Source organism: Anomaloglossus baeobatrachus, chromosome 11 (assembly GCF_048569485.1).
Source record: "Anomaloglossus baeobatrachus isolate aAnoBae1 chromosome 11, aAnoBae1.hap1, whole genome shotgun sequence".
In the NCBI taxonomy this organism is placed as follows: Eukaryota; Metazoa; Chordata; class Amphibia; order Anura; family Aromobatidae; genus Anomaloglossus; species Anomaloglossus baeobatrachus.
The window spans coordinates 193,959,452-193,980,398 of NC_134363.1; the positions used below are offsets into that span (position 1 = coordinate 193,959,452).

General features: G+C 56.0%; 1 protein-coding gene across 3 annotated transcripts in view; it reads right to left on the minus strand.

The window, feature by feature from the left end:
• PRDM10 (PR/SET domain 10) overlaps positions 1 to 20,947 on the minus strand; it is a 73,319-nt gene that overhangs the window by 25,629 nt on the left and 26,743 nt on the right. For all 3 annotated transcript variants that reach the window (XM_075328961.1, XM_075328959.1, XM_075328960.1), the window contains exons 2-4: positions 4,459 to 4,629; positions 4,104 to 4,268; positions 535 to 594 (exon numbers count right to left, since the gene is read on the minus strand). In XM_075328961.1, the coding sequence (XP_075185076.1) occupies positions 535 to 594; positions 4,104 to 4,268; positions 4,459 to 4,539 (306 nt within the window). In that variant the 5' untranslated portion in view covers positions 4,540 to 4,629. The remainder of the gene's footprint in view (positions 1 to 534; positions 595 to 4,103; positions 4,269 to 4,458; positions 4,630 to 20,947) is intronic.

Here is a 20,947-nt window from a genome sequence, read left to right on the forward strand (position 1 = left end):
GGTGTTAGAATGGCCCAGTCACAGTCCAGACCTGAACCCAATCGAGAATCTGTGGAAAGAGCTGAAAACTGCTGTTCACAAACGCCTCCATCCAACCTCACTCAGCTCCAGCTGTTTACAAAGGAAGAATGGGAGAGAATTTCACCTCTCCATGTGCAAAACTGATAGACACATACCCCAAGCGACTGCAGCTGTAATCACAGCAAAAGGGAGCGCTACAAAGGATTCACTTACAGGGGATGAATAATATTGCACGCCCCAATTTTCAGTTATTTTTTACAAAAGTTTAAAATAAGCAATAAATTTCCTTCATCTTCACAATTGTGTCACTTGTTGTTGATTCTTCACCAGAACATTCACATTCTGAAATGTGGGAAAAGGTTGAAAAATTCAAAGGGACTGAATACTTTCACAAGGCACTGTAGCACAACACGGCACTACACAACACAGCACTGCATGAGAGCACAACATGACACAGCACGACACGCTGTACAATCACCAACAGGGCCGGCTGGAGCAGTAAAGTGTGGTTACCTGTTGGGTGGTGGCATCTTGCTGGACATACGCGACCTGGGGCTGGTCTGAGAAGAGTGCCTGTAGAAAGAAAGAACCAGACGTGGTCACGGTATAAACGTCGCCCTGAAGAGTCCGGCTCCCTCTCAAGAGAAATATAAATAATAAAAAAATAAGAATTTAAAACTAAAGAAAGTGATGTCTGCGCCGAGTGCTTCCAGGACGGTGACGTCTGCACCGACTGCTTCCAGGACGGTGACGTCTGCGCCGAGTGCTTCCAGGACGGTGACGTCTGCGCCGAGTGCTTCCAGGACGGTGACGTCTGCGCCGAGTGCTTCCAGGACGGTGACGTCTGCGCCGAGTGCTTCCAGGACAGGGACGTCTGCGCCGAGTGCTTCCAGGACAGGGACGTCTCCGCCGAGTGTGTGCTTCCAGGACGGGGACGTCTCCGCCGACTGCTTCCAGGACGGGGACGTCTCCGCCGACTGCTTCCAGGACGGGGACGTCTCCGCCGACTGCTTCCAGGACGGGGACGTCTCCGCCGACTGCTTCCAGGACGGGGACGTCTCCGCCGACTGCTTCCAGGACGGGGACGTCTCCGCCGACTGCTTCCAGGACGGGGACGTCTGCACCGACTGCTTCCAGGACGATGACGTCTGCACCGACTGCTTCCAGGACGGTGACGTCTGCGCCGAGTGCTTCCAGGACGGTGACGTCTGCGCCGAGTGCTTCCAGGACGGTGACGTCTGCGCCGAGTGCTTCCAGGACGGGGACGTCTCCGCCGAGTGCTTCCAGGACGGGGACGTCTCCACCAACTGCTTCCAGGACGGGGACGTCTCCGCCAACTGCTTCCAGGACGGGGACGTCTCCGCCGAGTGCTTTCAGGACGGGGACGTCTCCGCCGAGTGCTTTCAGGACGGGGACGTCTCCGCCGAGTGCTTCCAACATGGGAACGTCTGCGCCAAGTGCTTCCAGGACAGGGACATCTGCGCCGAGTGCTTCCAGGACGGGGACGTCTGCGCCAAGTGCTTCCAGGTGCTTTTCCTTTGAAGTAACGGAGCGGCGGATCGCTGGTTGCGGGGGCGCTCATAACTGGCGCCACTTTGGATAGATATAAACTTATTCCCCAACTTTTATTAACTCTTTAGTGGTAGGTATGGAAAAAACATAATTTTTTCTCTTCCCTTTTCCACCATTCTCCGCGCCGCCTCTCCTGTGGGTCAGGGTTATGGTGAGAAGACAAGTGCTGCCTCCTTTGTGTTTATGTCCCTATTTATTCAATTGTTTTTGTATTTTTTTATTTTTTTTTTAAATTACAATACGATAACGAGGAGAAAAAATGTTTGACTTTTTTTAATGTTTTATTTATTTTGCAGAGAAAAACAAACTTTTTTTTGCTGGTCGCGATATTGTGAGACACAAGTGGTTCTCTATGGAGCAGGCTCAGGACTGTGCTCGTTAGAGACAGAAAGTTATCATCTTTTATTCCATTATTTGTCCAAAAGGTAAGAAAAAACAAAACAGTAAATCTGGACACGTGTTTTTCCTTTGTGCAGCTCCACTCGGTATAAGGAACGCGTCACCTTTGTGGTATATTATACTACTTTTGCAGCATAAAATCTTTAACAAATTTTTATTGGGGTGTGGAGGTGGGAGGGGGGGGGGGGTCATTATCCTCAGCTCCTGTACCCTCACCCACTGTGAGCCTCGCGGGCAGGGTCCTCTCTTCTCCTGTCCACTGAGCCCTCGCGGGCAGAGTCATCTCTTCTCCTGTAGACTGAGCCCTCGCGGGCAGAGTCCTCTCTTCTCCTGTACACTGAGCCCTCGCGGGCAGGGTCCTCTCTTCTCCTGTAGACTGAGCCCTCGTGGGCAGAGTCCTCTCTTCTCCTGTACACTGAGACCCTCACAGGCAGGGTCCTCTCTCCTCCTGTACACTGAGCCCTCGCGGGCAGAGTCCTCTCTTCTCCTGTACACTGAGACCCTCACAGGCAGGGTCCTCTCTCCTCCTGTACACTGAGCCCTCGCGGGCAGAGTCCTCTCTTTTCCTGTAGACTGAGCCCTCGCGGGCAGGGTCCTCTCTTCTCCTGTAGACTGAGCCCTCGCGGGCAGAGTCCTCTCTTCTCCTGTAGACTGAGCCCTCGCGGGCAGAGTCCTCTCTTCTCCTGTACACTGAGACCCTCACAGGCAGGGTCCTCTCTCCTCCTGTAGACTGTGAGCCCTCGCGGGCAGGGTCCTCTCTCCTCCTGTACACTGAGCCCTCACAGGCAGGGTCCTCTCTCCTCCTGTACACTGAGCCCTCGCGGGCAGGGTCCTCTCTCCTCCTGTACACTGAGCCCTCGCGGGCAGAGTCCTCTCTTCTCCTGTAGACTGAGCCCTCGCGGGCAGGGTCCTCTCTTCTCCTGTAGACTGAGCCCTCGCGGGCAGAGTCCTCTCTTCTCCTGTAGACTGAGCCCTCGCGGGCAGAGTCCTCTCTTCTCCTGTACACTGAGACCCTCACAGGCAGGGTCCTCTCTCCTCCTGTACACTGAGCCCTCGCAGGCAGGGTTCTCTCTCCTCCTGTACACTGAGCCCTCGCGGGCAGAGTCTTCTCTTCTCCTGTACACTGAGACCCTCACAGGCAGGGTCCTCTCTCCTCCTGTACACTGAGCCCTCGCAGGCAGGGTTCTCTCTCCTGCTGTACACTGAGCCCTCGCGGGCAGGGTCCTCTCTTCTCCTGTAGACTGAGCCCTCGCGGGCAGAGTCCTCTCTTCTCCTGTAGACTGAGCCCTCGCGGGCAGAGTCCTCTCTTCTCCTGTACACTGAGACCCTCACAGGCAGGGTCCTCTCTCCTCCTGTACACTGAGCCCTCGCAGGCAGGGTTCTCTCTCCTCCTGTACACTGAGCCCTCGCGGGCAGAGTCCTCTCTTCTCCTGTACACTGAGACCCTCACAGGCAGGGTCCTCTCTCCTCCTGTACACTGAGCCCTCGCGGGCAGAGTCCTCTCTTCTCCTGTAGACTGAGCCCTCGCGGGCAGAGTCCTCTCTTCTCCTGTAGACTGAGCCCTCGCGGGCAGAGTCCTCTCTTCTCCTGTACACTGAGACCCTCACAGGCAGGGTCCTCTCTCCTCCTGTACACTGAGCCCTCGCAGGCAGGGTTCTCTCTCCTGCTGTACACTGAGCCCTCGTGGGCAGGGTCCTCTCTGATTTCTCCCGGTCAGTCTTTCCAGGCGCGGTCAGTGTGATTGTGGCGGTACAGCTTTATGTGCTGAGGGTGGCACAGCCTGGGCCTCCCCATACATGCACGGCATGGTGCGGTAATGGAACCTTCCCCATGACGTACTTGTACGGAGAGCTGTGAGAAGGGTGAAGCTTCTCGTACTCCTCTGACCTGGCACTGCTATTATGTGATGCCTTGTTTTCCGGCATGCGCACCACCGGGGGGGAAGAACCAGACAATGTGGGGCTTAGGGTGGAAGATTCCCTATACAGCAGCCTCCCTCCCAGCCAGACTGGTCCAGTACAAACACTGTCAGGAGGCCTCCTGGGGCACATAAAGATTGATTTTTCGGCGATTCTTGATACAAGGCTGGAGGAGGACATTGAGCCCCATACCTGTGAGCCGTCCACTGGATGAATGTACACCAGGGTGTGTTCAGAGGCGTCCACTGAAGTGAATGAAGAGCCGTCTGCCGTATACACCACCTGCTGGGGCGGCCGGTCATGGTCGTCACTATATACAATCTGCGCCACAGCTCCCCCGTCTGGAACAAAATGCACCTGCAGATGGAAAATAAGAGAACGGGAAAGGTTAAGGGTGACACGGAAACTACAGCACGCCTGAGGGACCGAAGCAGCCGCTGCTCTGCACAGTATTGGGGTGCAGTGCTCCTATTATTCCATGACTGACAATGAGGGGGGAGGGTTCTGGCACTGACTACCCCATGTTAACAGTGGTTCTGCTGGTTACCTGGGTCGGGGTCTGCTCGTCCGCGGGGGGCCACACATGAGCACTCTCCTGCTTGGAATCCATTGTCAATGAGAATTTCATTGACTAGTCCACCGCGCCCGATGTGACGAGGATCTCATCTGTCCACAGCGACTCCAGGGAGACACGGTACAATCAGTCCGGGCAACATGGCTGCAAGAAAACAGGATTCAGTGCAAAGTCCAGACACTGAGCATCTATAGAAACCACCGCCGGGCACAGAGCACCTACCGGGAGAGGGGAGCGACCATGGCCCCATGGGGAACACGAGGAGCGACCATGGCCCCATGGAGAACACGAGGAGCGACCATGGCCCCATGGGGAACACAAGGAGCGACCATGGCCCCATGGGGAACACGAGGAGCGACCATGGCCCCATGGGGAACACGAGGAGCGACCATGGCCCCATGGGGAACACGAGGAGCGACCATGGCCCCATGGGGAACACGAGGAGCGACCATGGCCCCATGGGGAACACGAGGAGCGACCATGGCCCCATGGGGAACACGAGGAGCGACCATGGCCCCATGGGGAACACGAGGAGCGACCATGGCCCCATGGGGAACACGAGGAGCGACCATGGCCCCATGGGGAACACGAGGAGCGACCATGGCCCCATGGGGAACACGAGGAGTGACCATGGCCCCATGGGGAACACGAGGAGCGACCATGGCCCCATGGGGAACACGAGGAGCGACCATGGCCCCATGGGGAACACGAGGAGCGACCATGGCCCCATGGGGAAAACGAGGAGCGACCATGGCCCCATGGGGAACACAAGGCGCGACCATGGCCCCATGGGGAACACGAGGAGCGACAATAGCCCCTATGTGGCCACATGTACAGCCCCCCCAACTTTCCCAGATACAAAGCCAGATGCCGGGTATTACTGGTAACGACTTCACCCCTCCGACCTCATGTTTGGGGTGAGCAGAGTGAACCCGTCATTGGAGCATCTACCAGACACAAGCAGTTATCCTTCCCATACGGCTCGTCCTGCGCCTCCCTGCATCTGAGATGTAATCAGCGCCATGCACCGACCGGCAGAGACGCAACGTCATTCCCCTGATCTCACAAAACAAGCAGAACTTTCCCCCTAGGATTAATGAGCCCCCGGGAGCGTCCATCTGACCCGGGTGGGTGATTAGACGGAGAGAAGGCTCATATGTTTAGAGCTCGGCATCGGCCACGGCTCAGGATACAGCATTTACCATCTCCTTCCATAGGTGACTCTCCAGGACGGAGCGGAGCCACTCAATCGGCTGCCACCTCATCTGCCCCCTATCTGGCGCCGCCCCATTCGCCACCACCCCCCCCATCTGCCGCCCCCCCATCTGCCGCCGCCAGATTCGCCACCACCCCCCCATCTGCCGCCCCTCCATCTGCCGCCGCGCTCAATCATTCGTCTGATGTTGATTGGTTCAGGACAGACGTGTTCCCACCAGAGAAGCTGCGGATGGATCCGGAGGAGCTGGAGGGGCCTCTGCGGAATGAGCCCCCAGCCCCGGGGAAGCGTGTAATCAGCACTTGTAGGGAGCGCCGGCCGCTCCGAGACTCCCTCCTTGTAATGGAGCCATGCAGTGCGCCACATGATGAATAGGCGGTGGGCTCTGACTCACATCCCTCGCTCACTGGGGGCAAACCACGGCTCATATACAGAGGTCGGCCCAAATCAGGAGATACAGAAATAGCATAATCCCACCATAAAGCTTCTACCACTGAGGTCAGCGAGAGGCAACGCCAGCCCCATCACTGCCCCGGAGACCACGGGCTCCATCCGACGACCGTCTACACCAAAATCAATGTTGTCACCTCTGCTACAGGGAGGGCGCGGTGTCCACACGGCCCCAATGGCTTCAGTTGTACGGTGGCACGGCTGCCGTTGTACGGGGGAGAGAAGTCATTGCTGCTGCAGTTATATGGGGGGGGGTAGTCATTGCTGCTGCGGTTGTACGGGGGAGAGAAGTCATTGCTGCTGCAGTTATATGGGGGGGGGTAGTCATTGCTGCTGCGGTTGTACGGGGGAGAGAAGTCATTGCTGCTGCAGTCATATGGGGGGGGGGTAGTCATTGCTGCTGCAGTTGTACAGGGGGAGAGAAGTCATTGCTGCTGCAGTTACACAGGGTGTAGGGGAGAGAAGTCATTGCTTCTGCGGTTGCACGGGGGGGGAGACGTCATTGCTGCTGCAGTTGTACAGGGGGGAGAGAAGTCATTGCTGCTGCAGTTAGACAGGGTGTGGGGGGGGGGGGGGGAGTCATTGCTTCTGCGGTTGCACGGGGGGAGAGAAGTCATTGCTGCTGCAGTTGTACAGGGGGGAGGGGAAGTCATTGCTAATGCATTTGTACAGAGGTGGGGGATTGCTGCTGCGGTTGTACGGAGGGGGTGGACGTTGCTGTGGAGGTTGTACGGGGGTTGGGGGGGGCACTGCTGCTGAGGTTGTATGGGTGGTGGGGGGGCATTGCTGCTTAGGTTGTACGGGGGTTGGGGGGGCATTGCCGCTGTGGTTGTACGGGGGTTGGGGGGGACGTTGCTGTGGAGGTTGTACAGGGGGTGGGGGGAACATTGCTGCTGTGGTTGTACGGGGGTTGGTGGGGGACGTTGCTGTGGAGGTTGTACGGGGGTTGGTGGGGCATTGCTGCTGAGGTTGTATGGGGGTTGGGGGGGCATTGCTGCTGAGGTTGTATGGGGGTTGGGGGGGACGTTGCTGTGGAGGTTGTACAGGGGGTGGGGGGAACATTGCTGCTGTGGTTGTACGGGGGTTGGTGGGGGACGTTGCTGTGGAGGTTGTACGGGGGTTGGTGGGGCATTGCTGCTGAGGTTGTATGGGGGTTAGGGGGGCATTGCTGCTGAGGTTGTATGGGGGTTGGGGGAGGGCATTGCTGCTGAGGTTGTATGGGGGTTGGGGGAGGGCATTGCTGCTGAGGTTGTATGGGGGTTGGGGGGGCATTGCTGCTGAGGTTGTATGGGGGTTGGGGGAGGGCATTGCTGCTGAGGTTGTACGGGGGTTGGGAGGTATTGCTGCTGTGGTTGTCCAGGGGCTGGGAGGCATTGCTGCTGTGGTTGTACAGGGGTTGGGGGGGCATTGCTGCTGTGGTTGTACAGGGGTTGGGGGGGCATTGCCGCTGTGGTTGTACGGGGGTTGGGGGGGGCACTGCTGCTGAGGTTGTACGGGGGTTGGGGGGGCATTGTTGCTGTGGTTGTACAGGGGCTGGGAGGCATTGCTGCTGTGGTTGTACAGGGGTTGGGGGGGCATTGCTGCTGAGGTTGTACGGGGGTTGGGGGGGCATTGCCGCTGTGGTTGTACGGGGGTGGGGGGGGGCATTGCTGCTGTGGTTGTACAGGGGTTGGGGGGGGCATTGCTGCTGTGGTTGTACAGGGGCTGGGAGGCATTGCTGCTGTGGTTGTACAGAGGTGGGGGATTGCTGCTGAGGTTGTACGAGGGTTGGGGGGGGGCATTGCTGCTGTGGTTGTACAGGGGCTGGGAGGCATTGCTGCTGTGGTTGTACAGGGGTTGGGGGGGCATTGCTGCTGTGGTTATACAGGGGTTGGGGTGGCATTGCTGCTGTGGTTGTACAGGGGCTGGGAGGCATTGCTGCTGTGGTTGTACAGGGGTTGGGGGGGCATTGCTGCTGTGGTTGTACAGGGGCTGGGAGGCATTGCTGCTGTGGTTGTACAGGGGTTGGGGGGGCATTGCTGCTGTGGTTGTACAGGGGTTGGGGGGGCATTGCTGCTGTGGTTGTACAGGGGTTGGGGGGGCATTGCTGCTGTGGTTGTACAGGGGTTGGGGGGGGCATTGCTGCTGTGGTTGTACAGGGGCTGGGAGGCATTGCTGCTGTGGTTGTACAGGGGTTGGGGGGGCATTGCTGCTGTGGTTGTACAGGGGTTGGGGGGGCATTGCTGCTGTGGTTGTACAGGGGTTGGGGGGGCATTGCTGCTGTGGTTGTACAGGGGTTGGGGGGGGCATTGCTGCTGTGGTTGTACGGGGGGGTGGGGGGGGGGCACTGCCGCAGCTCCATTTGTGGATCCCAGGGGGACCGGTGTCAGGATGGAGCAGAGCAGGCGAAGATGTAATAACCAGACAAATGTAAAAAACCTAAATCCTACAGAAGCCGATGCAAAAACTGCTGTATGCACCAAAGACAGATGTCAAACCCGCTGCCATGTGTGCGATCAATGAGGCCACGGTCACAGATCCTGCAGCTCCGGTCCTGGCACCAAATGCCGAGTATCGGTTACAGGAGAGATCGTGAAGAAAAAGAAATACATCAGATCTGAGAGGAAGATGAATGAAGGCACAAAATATGAAAACTTAACCCCGTCCATGTGAGCAGATACTATAGCGGTGCCCGCAGAGTGACGGCCGGTCCTGTGCAGGCAGCTGGTGTGCAGGAATATCACTAGTACAGAGCAGGAGTGAGGATAGTCCTGCAATGTGTCCATGCCCGGTGCACTCTGCATACACAGCGGGGGCGGCCATGTGAGCAGATACTATAGCGGTGCCCGCAGAGCGACGGCTGGTCCTGTGCAGGCAGCTGGTGTGCAGGAATATCACTAGTACAGAGCAGGAGTGAGGATAGTCCTGCAATGTGTCCATGGCCGGTGCACTCTGCATACACAGCGGGGGCGGCCATGTGAGCAGATACTATGGCGGTGCCCGCAGAGTGACGGCCGGTCCTGTGCAGGCAGCTGGTGTGCAGGAATATCACTAGTACAGAGCAGGAGTGAGGATAGTCCTGCAATGTGTCCATGCCCGGTGCACTCTGCATACACAGCGGGGGCGGCCATGTGAGCAGATACTATAGCGGTGCCCCCAGAGCGACAGCCGGTCCTGTGCAGGCAGCTGGTGTGCAGGAATATCACTAGTACAGAGCAGGAGTGAGGATAGTCCTGCAATGTGTCCATGCCCGGTGCACTCTGCATACACAGCGGGGGCGGCCATGTGAGCAGATACTATAGCAGGTGCCCGCAGAGTGACGGCCGGTCCTGTGCAGGCAGCTGGTGTGCAGGAATATCACTAGTACAGAGCAGGAGTGAGGATAGTCCTGCAATGTGTCCATGCCCGGTGCACTCTGCATACACAGCGGGGGCGGCCATGTGAGCAGATACTATGGCGGTGCCCGCAGAGTGACGGCCGGTCCTGTGCAGGCAGCTGGTGTGCAGGAATATCACTAGTACAGAGCAGGAGTGAGGATAGTCCTGCAATGTGTCCATGCCCGGTGCACTCTGCATACACAGCGGGGGCGGCCATGTGAGCAGATACTATGGCGGTGCCCGCAGAGTGACGGCCGGTCCTGTGCAGGCAGCTGGTGTGCAGGAATATCACTAGTATAGAGCAGGAGTGAGGATAGTCCTGCAATGTGTCCATGCCCGGTGCACTCTGCATACACAGCGGGGGCGGCCATGTGAGCAGATACTATGGCGGTGCCCGCAGAGTGACGGCCGGTCCTGTGCAGGCAGCTGGTGTGCAGGAATATCACTAGTATAGAGCAGGAGTGAGGATAGTCCTGCAATGTGTCCATGCCCGGTGCACTCTGCATACACAGCGGGGGCGGCCATGTGAGCAGATACTATAGCGGTGCCCCCAGAGCGACAGCCGGTCCTGTGCAGGCAGCTGGTGTGCAGGAATATCACTAGTATAGAGCAGGAGTGAGGATAGTCCTGCAATGTGTGCATGCCCGGTGCACTCTGCATACACAGCGGGGGCGGCCATGTGAGCAGATACTATGACGGTGCCCGCAGAGTGACGGCCGGTCCTGTGCAGGCAGCTGGTGTGCAGGAATATCACTAGTACAGAGCAGGAGTGAGGATAGTCCTGCAATGTGTCCATGGCCGGTGCACTCTGCATACACAGCGGGGGCAGCCATGTGAGCAGATACTATGGCGGTGCCCCCAGAGCGACGGCCGGTCCTGTGCAGGCAGCTGGTGTGCAGGAATATCACTAGTATAGAGCAGGAGTGAGGATAGTCCTGCAATGTGTGCATGCCCGGTGCACTCTGCATACACAGCGGGGGCGGCCATGTGAGCAGATACTATGGCGGTGCCCCCAGAGTGACGGCCGGTCCTGTGCAGGCAGCTGGTGTGCAGGAATATCACTAGTACAGAGCAGGAGTGAGGATAGTCCTGCAATGTGTCCATGCCCGGTGCACTCTGCATACACAGCGGGGGCGGCCATGTGAGCAGATACTATAGCGGTGCCCCCAGAGCGACAGCCGGTCCTGTGCAGGCAGCTGGTGTGCAGGAATATCACTAGTACAGAGCAGGAGTGAGGATAGTCCTGCAATGTGTCCATGCCCGGTGCGCTCTGCATACACAGCGGGGGCGGCCATGTGAGCAGATACTATGGCGGTGCCCGCAGAGTGACGGCCGGTCCTGTGCAGGCAGCTGGTGTGCAGGAATATCACTAGTACAGAGCAGGAGTGAGGATAGTCCTGCAATGTGTCCATGCCCGGTGCACTCTGCATACACAGCGGGGGCGGCCATGTGAGCAGATACTATGGCGGTGCCCGCAGAGTGACGGCCGGTCCTGTGCAGGCAGCTGGTGTGCAGGAATATCACTAGCACAGAGCAGGAGTGAGGATAGTCCTGCAATGTGTCCATGCCCAGTGCACTCTGCATACACAGCGGGGGTGGCCATGTGAGCAGATACTATGGCGGTGCCCCCAGAGTGACGGCCGGTCCTGTGCAGGCAGCTGGTGTGCAGGAATATCACTAGTACAGAGCAGGAGTGAGGATAGTCCTGCAATGTGTGCATGCCCGGTGCACTCTGCATACACAGCGGGGGCGGCCATGTGAGCAGATACTATGGCGGTGCCCGCAGAGTGACGGCCGGTCCTGTGCAGGCAGCTGGTGTGCAGGAATATCACTAGTACAGAGCAGGAGTGAGGATAGTCCTGCAATGTGTGCATGCCCGGTGCACTCTGCATACACAGCGGGGGCGGCCATGTGAGCAGATACTATGGCGGTGCCCGCAGAGTGACGGCCGGTCCTGTGCAGGCAGCTGGTGTGCAGGAATATCACTAGTACAGAGCAGGAGTGAGGATAGTCCTGCAATGTGTGCATGCCCGGTGCACTCTGCATACACAGCGGGGGCGGCCATGTGAGCAGATACTATGGCGGTGCCCGCAGAGTGACGGCCGGTCCTGTGCAGGCAGCTGGTGTGCAGGAATATCACTAGTACAGAGCAGGAGTGAGGATAGTCCTGCAATGTGTCCATGGCCGGCGCACTCTGCATACACAGCGGGGGCGGCCATGTGAGCAGATACTATGGCGGTGCCCGCAGAGTGACGGCCGGTCCTGTGCAGGCAGCTGGTGTGCAGGAATATCACTAGTATAGAGCAGGAGTGAGGATAGTCCTGCAATGTGTGCATGCCCGGTGCACTCTGCATACACAGCGGGGGCGGCCATGTGAGCAGATACTATGGCGGTGCCCGCAGAGTGACGGCCGGTCCTGTGCAGGCAGCTGGTGTGCAGGAATATCACTAGTACAGAGCAGGAGTGAGGATAGTCCTGCAATGTGTCCATGCCCGGTGCACTCTGCATACACAGCGGGGGCGGCCATGTGAGCAGATACTATAGCGGTGCCCCCAGAGCGACGGCCGGTCCTGTGCAGGCAGCTGGTGTGCAGGAATATCACTAGTACAGAGCAGGAGTGAGGATAGTCCTGCAATGTGTCCATGCCCGGTGCACTCTGCATACACAGCGGGGGCGGCCATGTGAGCAGATACTATGGCGGTGCCCGCAGAGTGACGGCCGGTCCTGTGCAGGCAGCTGGTGTGCAGGAATATCACTAGTACAGAGCAGGAGTGAGGATAGTCCTGCAATGTGTGCATGCCCGGTGCACTCTGCATACACAGCGGGGGCGGCCATGTGAGCAGATACTATGGCGGTGCCCGCAGAGTGACGGCCGGTCCTGTGCAGGCAGCTGGTGTGCAGGAATATCACTAGTACAGAGCAGGAGTGAGGATAGTCCTGCAATGTGTCCATGCCCGGTGCACTCTGCATACACAGCGGGGGCGGCCATGTGAGCAGATACTATAGCGGTGCCCCCAGAGTGACGGCCGGTCCTGTGCAGGCAGCTGGTGTGCAGGAATATCACTAGTACAGAGCAGGAGTGAGGATAGTCCTGCAATGTGTCCATGCCCAGTGCACTCTGCATACACAGTGGGGGCGGCCATGTGAGCAGATACTATGGCGGTGCCCGCAGAGTGACGGCCGGTCCTGTGCAGGCAGCTGGTGTGCAGGAATATCACTAGTACAGAGCAGGAGTGAGGATAGTCCTGCAATGTGTGCATGCCCGGTGCACTCTGCATACACAGCGGGGGCGGCCATGTGAGCAGATACTATAGCGGTGCCCCCAGAGCGACAGCCGGTCCTGTGCAGGCAGCTGGTGTGCAGGAATATCACTAGTACAGAGCAGGAGTGAGGATAGTCCTGCAATGTGTCCATGGCCGGTGCACTCTGCATACACAGCGGGGGCGGCCATGTGAGCAGATACTATGGCGGTGCCCCCAGAGTGACGGCCGGTCCTGTGCAGGCAGCTGGTGTGCAGGAATATCACTAGTACAGAGCAGGAGTGAGGATAGTCCTGCAATGTGTCCATGGCCGGCGCACTCTTGTTGATGATTCCTCCAGCAGTTCTGATTCTTGTTTTCGGCACGTCCAGCCTTCCTGACAATATCTTCTGCATATAGATTGAAGAGCTGGTGGCCGGATGCCGCCTTGTCCGATGCCTCGCTCTGCTCTGGACCATGCCGGGTCACGCGCTCCGTTCAGACTGTGGCTTCTTGGTGTTCCGGCTCCTGATGAGGCGGATCAGCCATATCCTTCATGGTTCCAGAGCGTCGGCTTTACTGAGGAGATGAGGCAGAATATGATCTCTGCTGTTCTGTTCCACCGTCCGTCTAATGTCAGCGGTCACATCTGTGCTGCCTTTTCTGAATCCTGCACTTTGTCACAGTCAGGCTGGAGACGTCTTTGTAGGATCTTCAGTAGCATTTGCTGGCAAGAGGTATAAGGGCAATAGTCCGATAGTTTCCAGAGTTGTCACCGTCTCCATTCTTTGGATAGCGATAAACACGGATCCTGTCCAGTCCTTGGCCATTTCCCAGTTGTCCAGATCTGTTGACTCTGGCGTGTGAAGACATCAACTGCAGCTTCAGAAGACTATTAGCTCTACTGTAATATTGTCACATCCAGGTGCTTTCATTGCTGACAGAGGCTTTATTACAGCAACGACGACTTAAGGGTGCCTTACACTCTGCGACATCGCTAGTGATTGCTCGCAATGTTGTGCGCGATAGCACCCGCCCCCGTCATTCGTGCGACATTTGGTGCTCGCTGCCGTAGCGAACATTATCGCTATGGCAGCATCACACGCGACGTTGCTGTGACCGCCGAACAATCCCTCCCTCAAAGGGAAGGTGCGTCATAGCGGTGTCACTAAGCGGCCAGCCAATAGAAGCGGAGATGAGCGGGACGTAACATCCCGCCCACCTCCTTCCTTCCGCATTGCCGGCAGAGGCAGGTAAGGAGATGTTAGTCGTTCCTGCGGTGTCACACGTAGCGATGTCTGCTGCCGCAGGAACGACAAACAACATCATACCTGCAGCAGCGATATTAAGGAAAGGAGCGACGTGTCATCGATCACCGTTTTTGAACGATTTTGCAATTGTCATCGTCGCTCCTTGGGGTCACACGCTGCATTGTCGCTACCGGCACCGGATGTGCATCACTAACGACGTGACCCAGACGATATATCGGTAGCAATGTCGCAGCGTGTAAAGCACCCTTTAGTCTTTTAAGATGTTTGGTTCACTATCATTTCCAGTCTCAGTTTCTTCCCTTATACGGAGTTGTTCTTGTAGAGGTGTTCTGTGTATTCTCTCCATCTTTCCTTGATCTGTCCTGACTCAGTTTGTCCCGTTTCCCTCCTTCAGTCCCACTCTTGGTTGGGGGCTTTCTTTGTATCTGTTTGATTTTTGGGGTCTTCCTGGGCTTGTCCTTCAGATGCTCATTTTCTATCTCTGTACATATCTTTTGGTAATAAAGTTCTTTGTCTGCTGGAATGGCTCCTTAAGGTCCAGTCACACGTAATGAGATCGTTACTACGTCACAGCTTCCGGATCGTTGTTAAGTCGCTGGTGAGATGTCACAGTCATTTTCCCAATGACTTCAGTAGCGATGCAGAGACCTGTCTAGCGATCTCGTTGGTGGTTGGGACCCGGTCACACGGCAGCTATGTACCGATCCCGACCTCGAATAGGGGCGCAGTGTTGGACGCTGTAAGCCACGTAGGTGTGCATATGCCTCGCCTTTTCTGCACCCCTCCGCTCCGATTGGTGGCCAATACTGCGCTCTGATTAGGCGGCCGGCCTAGAAGGCAACTTTGTATCGCTTCATCCTTTGTCCCTTTTTGAGCCTTGTTTTGAGGATAGAACCTGCGACTTCACCCGGATTCATTTGTACTTTGTTCCCGCTTGCTTGCTTTTCGGATTGAAGCTGCATCTGCACCCGGATTCATCCCTCCTTCGTTCCCGAGTGTTCACTTACTGTTCTCAGCGCCAACCAAATCGGTGCAGAGGGAGCGCGAGAAAGGGGACGCAACTACACGCCTACGTGTCACACTTTAAGTTCTTATCTAGGTCGTTAATGAGATCATTGGTAGGTGTCAAACATAGAGATCCATCCTGCCCAGCAGGACTCCAACGAGGCAACAATGCCCAGGACATTCAGCAACGACCAACGATCTCACAGCAGGGGGCGGATCGCTGGGACGTGTCACACATAACGAGATCGCTGGGACGTGTCACACATAACGAGATCGCTGGGACGTATCACACATAACGAGATCGCTGGGACGTGTCACACATAACGAGATCGCTGGTAGGTGTCACACATAACGAGATCGCTGGTAGGTGTCACACATAACGAGATCGCTGGGACGTGTCACACATAACGAGATCGCTGGGACGTGTCACACATAACGAGATCGCTGGGACGTATCACACATAACGAGATCGCTGGGACGTGTCACACATAACGAGATCGCTGGTAGGTGTCACACATAACGAGATCGCTGGTAGGTGTCACACATAACGAGATCGCTGGGACGTGTCACACATAACGAGATCGCTGGGACGTGTCACACATAACGAGATCGCTGGGACGTGTCACACATAACGAGATCGCTGGGACGTGTCACACATAACGAGATCGCTGGGACGTGTCACACATAACGAGATCGCTGGGACGTGTTACACACATAACGAGATCGCTGGGACGTGTCACACATAACGAGATCGCTGGGACGTGTTACACACATAACGAGATCGCTGGGACGTGTCACACATAACGAGATCGCTGGGACGTGTCACACATAACGAGATCGCTGGGACGTGTCACACATAACGAGATCGCTGGGACGTGTCACACATAACGAGATCGCTGGGACGTGTCACACATAACGAGATCGCTGGGACGTATCACACATAACGAGATCGCTGGGACGTATCACACATAACGAGATCGCTGGTAGGTGTCACACATAACGAGATCGCTGGGACGTGTCACACACAACGAGATCGCTGGGACGTATCACACATAACAAGATCGCTGGGACGTATCACACATAACGAGATCGCTGGGACGTGTCACACAACGAGATCGCTGGGACGTGTCACACACAACGAGATCGCTGGGACGTGTCACACAACGAGATCGCTGGGACGTGTCACACATAACGAGATCGCTGGGACGTGTCACACAACGAGATCGCTGGGACGTGTCACACACAACGAGATCGCTGGGACGTGTCACACAACGAGATCGCTGGGACGTGTCAAACATAACGAGATCGCTGGGACGTGTCACACATAACGAGATCGCTGGGACGTGTCACACATAACGAGATCGCTGGGACGTATCACACATAACGAGATCGCTGGGACGTATCACACATAACGAGATCGCTGGGACGTGTCACACATAACGAGATCGCTGGGACGTGTCACACATAACGAGATCGCTGGGACGTATCACACATAACGAGATCGCTGGTACGTGTCACACATAACGAGATCGCTGGGACGTGTCACACACAACGAGATCGCTGGGACGTGTCACACACAACGAGATCGCTGGGACGTGTCACACATAACGAGATCGCTGGGACAAGTCACACATAACGAGATCGCTGGGACGTGTCACACATAACGAGATCGCTGGGACGTGTCACACATAACGAGATCGCTGGTAGGTGTCACACATAACGAGATCGCTGGGACGTGTCACACATAACGAGATCGCTGGTAGGTGTCACACATAACGAGATCGCTGGTACGTGTCACACATAACGAGATCACTGGGACGTGTCACACATAACGAGATCGCTGGGACGTGTCACACATAACGAGATCGCTGGGACGTGTCACACATAACGAGATCGCTGGGACGTGTCACACATAACGAGATCGCTGGTAGGTGTCACACATAACGAGATCGCTGGGACGTGTCACACATAACGAGATCGCTGGGACGTGTCACACATAACGAGATCGCTGGGACGTGTCACACATAACGAGATCGCTGGGACGTGTCACACATAACGAGATCGCTGGGACGTGTCACACATAACGAGATCGCTGGGATGTGTCACACATAACGAGATCGCTGGGACGTGTCACACATAACGAGATCGCTGGTAGGTGTCACACATAACGAGATCGCTGGGACGTGTCACACATAACGAGATCGCTGGGACGTGTCACACATAACGAGATCGCTGGGACGTGTTACACACATAACGAGATCGCTGGGACGTGTCACACATAACGAGATCGCTGGGACGTGTCACACATAACGAGATCGCTGGGACGTGTCACACATAACGAGTTCGCTGGGACGTGTCACACATAACGAGATCGCTGGGACGTGTCACACATAACGAGATCGCTGGGACGTGTCACACATAACGAGATCGCTGGTAGGTGTCACACATAACGAGATCGCTGGTAGGTGTCACACATAACGAGATCGCTGGGACGTGTCACACATAACGAGATCGCTGGTAGGTGTCACACATAACGAGATCGCTGGTAGGTGTCACACATAACGAGATCACTGGGACGTGTCACACATAACGAGATCGCTGGGACGTGTCACACATAACGAGATCGCTGGGACGTGTCACACATAACGAGATCGCTGGGACGTGTCACACATAACGAGATCGCTGGTAGGTGTCACACATAACGAGATCGCTGGGACGTGTCACACATAACGAGATCGCTGGGACGTGTCACACATAACGAGATCGCTGGGACGTGTCACACATAACGAGATCGCTGGGACGTGTCACACATAACGAGATCGCTGGGACGTGTCACACATAACGAGATCGCTGGGACAAGTCACACATAACGAGATCGCTGGTAGGTGTCACACATAACGAGATCGCTGGGACGTGTCACACATAACGAGATCGCTGGGACGTGTCACACATAACGAGATCGCTGGGACGTGTCACACATAACGAGATCGCTGGGACGTGTCACACATAACGAGATCGCTGGGACGTGTCACACATAACGAGATCGCTGGGACAAGTCACACATAACGAGATCGCTGGTAGGTGTCACACATAACGAGATCGCTGGGACGTGTCACACATAACGAGATCGCTGGGACGTGTCACACATAACGAGATCGCTGGGACGTGTCACACATAACGAGATCGCTGGGACGTGTCACACATAACGAGATCGCTGGGACGTGTCACACATAACGAGATCGCTGGGACAAGTCACACATAACGAGATCGCTGGTAGGTGTCACACATAACGAGATCGCTGGGACGTGTCACACATAACGAGATCGCTGGGACGTGTCACACATAACGAGATCGCTGGGACGTGTCACACATAACGAGATCGCTGGGACGTGTCACACATAACGAGATCGCTGGGACGTGTCACACATAACGAGATCGCTGGGACGTGTCACACATAACGAGATCGCTGGGACGTGTCACACATAACGAGATCGCTGGGACGTGTCACACATAACGAGATCGCTGGGACGTGTCACACATAACGAGATCGCTGGGACGTGTCACACATAACGAGATCGCTGGGACGTGTCACACATAACGAGATCGCTGGGACGTGTCACACATAACGAGATCGCTGGGACGTGTCACACATAACGAGATCGCTGGGACGTGTCACACATAACGAGATCGCTGGGACGTGTCACACATAACGAGATCGCTGGGATGTGTCACACATAACGAGATCGCTGGGACGTGTCACACATAACGAGATCGCTGGTAGGTGTCACACATAACGAGATCGCTGGGACGTGTCACACATAACGAGATCGCTGGGACGTGTCACACATAACGAGATCGCTGGGACGTGTTACACACATAACGAGATCGCTGGGACGTGTCACACATAACGAGATCGCTGGGACGTGTCACACATAACGAGATCGCTGGGACGTGTCACACATAACGAGTTCGCTGGGACGTGTCACACATAACGAGATCGCTGGGACGTGTCACACATAACGAGATCGCTGGGACGTGTCACACATAACGAGATCGCTGGTAGGTGTCACACATAACGAGATCGCTGGTAGGTGTCACACATAACGAGATCGCTGGGACGTGTCACACATAACGAGATCGCTGGTAGGTGTCACACATAACGAGATCGCTGGTAGGTGTCACACATAACGAGATCACTGGGACGTGTCACACATAACGAGATCGCTGGGACGTGTCACACATAACGAGATCGCTGGGACGTGTCACACATAACGAGATCGCTGGGACGTGTCACACATAACGAGATCGCTGGTAGGTGTCACACATAACGAGATCGCTGGGACGTGTCACACATAACGAGATCGCTGGGACGTGTCACACATAACGAGATCGCTGGGACGTGTCACACATAACGAGATCGCTGGGACGTGTCACACATAACGAGATCGCTGGGACGTGTCACACATAACGAGATCGCTGGGACAAGTCACACATAACGAGATCGCTGGTAGGTGTCACACATAACGAGATCGCTGGGACGTGTCACACATAACGAGATCGCTGGGACGTGTCACACATAACGAGATCGCTGGGACGTGTCACACATAACGAGATCGCTGGGACGTGTCACACATAACGAGATCGCTGGGACGTGTCACACATAACGAGATCGCTGGGACAAGTCACACATAACGAGATCGCTGGTAGGTGTCACACATAACGAGATCGCTGGGACGTGTCACACATAACGAGATCGCTGGGACGTGTCACACATAACGAGATCGCTGGGACGTGTCACACATAACGAGATCGCTGGGACGTGTCACACATAACGAGATCGCTGGGACGTGTCACACATAACGAGATCGCTGGGACAAGTCACACATAACGAGATCGCTGGTAGGTGTCACACATAACGAGATCGCTGGGACGTGTCACACATAACGAGATCGCTGGGACGTGTCACACATAACGAGATCGCTGGGACGTGTCACACATAACGAGATCGCTGGGACGTGTCACACATAACGAGATCGCTGGGACGTGTCACACATAACGAGATCGCTGGGACGTGTCACACATAACGAGATCGCTGGGACGTGTCACACATAACGAGATCGCTGGGACGTGTTACACACATAACGAGATCGCTGGGACGTGTCACACATAACGAGATCGCTGGGACGTGTCACACATAACGAGATCGCTGGGACGTGTCACACATAACGAGTTCGCTGGGACGTGTCACACATAACGAGATCGCTGGGACGTGTCACACATAACGAGATCGCTGGGACGTGTCACACAACGAGATCGCTGGGACGTGTCACACATAACGAGATCGCTGGGACGTGTCACACATAACGAGATCGCTGGGACGTGTCACACACAACGAGATCGCTGGGACGTGTCACACATAACGAGATCGCTGGGACGTGTCACACAACGAGATCGCTGGGACGTGTCACACATAACGAGATCGCTGGGACGTGTCACACATAACGAGATCGCTGGGACGTGTCACACATAACGAGATCGCTGGGACGTGTCACACATAACGAGATCGCTGGGACGTGTCACACATAACGAGTTCGCTGGGACGTGTCACACATAACGAGATCGCTGGGACGTGTCACACATAACGAGATCGCTGGGACGTGTCACACATAACGAGATCGCTGGGACGTGTCACACATAACGAGATCGCTGGTAGGTGTCACACATAACGAGATCGCTGGGACGTGTCACACATAACGAGATCGCTGGGACGTGTCACACATAACGAGATCGCTGGGACGTGTCACACATAACGAGATCGCTGGTAGGTGTCACACATAACGAGATCGCTGGTAGGTGTCACACATAACGAGATCGCTGGTAGGTGTCACACATAACGAGATCGCTGGTAGGTGTCACACATAACGA